The 2,190-nt window shown below is 58.2% G+C and overlaps 1 protein-coding gene across 2 annotated transcripts in view; it reads right to left on the minus strand.

The window, feature by feature from the left end:
- AGO1 (argonaute RISC catalytic component 1) overlaps window positions 1-2,190 on the minus strand; it is a 19,636-nt gene that overhangs the window by 14,183 nt on the left and 3,263 nt on the right. The window contains exon 2 of one of the 2 annotated variants that reach the window (XM_009583870.1): window positions 718-902. In XM_009583870.1, the coding sequence (XP_009582165.1) occupies window positions 718-902 (185 nt within the window). Of the gene's footprint in view, window positions 1-717; window positions 903-2,190 lie in introns of those variants that run through there. The other variant, XM_009583878.1, reaches the window with a different exon arrangement.

A 2,190-nucleotide genomic window follows, 5' to 3' on the forward strand; every position in this document is an offset into this window, starting at 1 on the left:
CCGGTTTCTTTACAGCCTGACCCCTTCTGCGACCTGCCTGGTCCCCAGCCTCCCTACCCAGGGCACTTCTGAGCCACAGGGCACCAGAGAGCAGAGCCAAGCCCCCCCCAAGCAGGTGGGCCCCCGGACAAACAGCCACACGCCTTGCCCCGCAGCTCAGTACATTGGCTTTGGCAGAACGAGTTTACACGGTTTGCAGGAACGCGCACCCTCCGGAGCTGGCTGCAAACCCGCCACGCGTGCCGGGAGGGCGAAAGGGAGCAACTCGCTGCCCGTGGCCGCCGGGAGCATTTGCAGCATCTGCTCGCCGGCGCTCGGGGTGCAGAGCTACCCAGGCTGCCGGGGCAGGAGGGGACGGGCAGCGAGTAGGATGACAAAAAGGAAAATGCAGAAAAGAAAAGTACGCGATGGCCTGAGGTCTGGGCTTGCTATTTTTAAATACAGGATTGTTGCCAAAATAGCACAGCTGCTTTGAAGAAGCAGGGGACTGTGCTGAGGTTCAGGACCTCCGGGGCTGTCAGGGGCAGGAGCCAGCACTGCTGCACAAACACGGCTGGTGGGGTCCAGCCACCCACGGGCACTGGGACACGCTGTGACCCCTGCCACAATGTCACCCTGATGGCTTCCAACGGTGAAAACAGAGACAGGCACTTACGGAGCCTCCACAAGGAAACTGGAAGCGGGGAATGAGTGCCAAAACCTCTAATACTTGCCTTACCTGTTGACTCTGCGTGGACATTTGTCGGGCTTGATATCCACTTCATAATGATACACATCAATCTTGGGAATGTCCACTTCAAAGTAGTTGGCCAAGAGCTTGATGGGCTTCCCAACGGTTCCTATCCCGGGCCGACGCGGCGCTTGAAATACCTGCTGCAATGGTGGCAGGTATGCGCCTGCAGCTGCAGGGAGAGAAAACAGGTCAGGAGGGCCGGGAGAAACCCCGTGCCCAGACAGACAACGCAGTCACAGCGCTCCCCATCACCCCATCCTGAACCGGGAGGTCTCCCACCACTCACATTCCTGGCGGTGGTGGCAGAATTCGGACCAGCACAGCGGGAGGTGGAAGGAGCTTCCCTGGGCACTGTCCGGCAAACGCCGGCGCCAGCCGAGCTGCCAAAGGGCCATGCCAAGCCCTCCGCTCTGCTGTGCCATGTCAAACCATCCACCGGCAGGTAAATAATCTCTGCTTTGCCTTAGGGAAAGTAACTCATCCAGGGCCACGCGTGGCAGCAGTACAGACCGTGGAAGGACAAGGGACTCCCAATTGCCCATCCCGACCACGGGTGCACCCACATCCTGGCGTACACCACAATACCCGTAACTCAATTCCCTGTCCAGATGCGGGGACAGAAGGCCACATTCGCTTTTCCTGACACCGAAGGACAGGTTGTACTTAATGTTCACATTAAAAGAGCTTCAAAAGCACCTGGTACGCCGCCTCCAATCTGCAATTCAACGTCTGTTTCGCACAAGAAATGTTACAATATGCAAACAACCAGAAGAGTGGCAAGAAACTCTCCAGCCCTGGCTTTAAAAAGCAAGTAGAGCCTCATATCTGTGCCGAGAGCTTGCCACAGCAGCAGCAACCTTCGCCTGAAGGGTCTGGGAGACATCGGCACACTGAATTAGTGAAGATATACTTAGACTAAGGCCAGCCCTCCCAGGGCTGTGGTGTGTTTTTATGGCCCATCCCTGGTTCCTGCGGGAGGAATCCCTCTCCATGGCATCTCTCCGAGCATCCCCAGCATCCCACCCCGCAGGACGGCGTTTGCCAACCAACAACCGCAGAGAGAGCCAAGCATTGCCGGCCACATCAAAGCCGACCCACGCTAGGCTCCGGCACGCACAGCGCTTTGTTGTAAGGGCAGCTCCAAAAATAGCCCAGGTCTGACAGCTCCCCAGCGCCAAGCAGGAGGCGGCGCGGGACTTATTGGGTGAGGAGAAATGGGATGCTGCTGCGAACCCCAAAGAAGAAAGCACCCATCTAACGCTGCCAAGGGGCTTTGCCACGAACAGAGTGGTCTCGCCAGTTCCGTCTGCCAGTTGTGGCTGGTGGGTACACTCTACCCTCTCCTCCACACGTTTGCCTCCAAATACGTCGCTCTTCAGCTCATGGAACACCCGCGGTCGGTTTTAGCCGGGAAGGGGTTTGCAGGCACCCTCTGCCCCCGCGCCGGGGCTGGGGTG

This window comes from Fulmarus glacialis, unplaced genomic scaffold, assembly GCF_000690835.1.
Source record: "Fulmarus glacialis isolate BGI_N327 unplaced genomic scaffold, ASM69083v1 scaffold23790, whole genome shotgun sequence".
In the NCBI taxonomy this organism is placed as follows: domain Eukaryota; kingdom Metazoa; phylum Chordata; class Aves; order Procellariiformes; family Procellariidae; genus Fulmarus; species Fulmarus glacialis.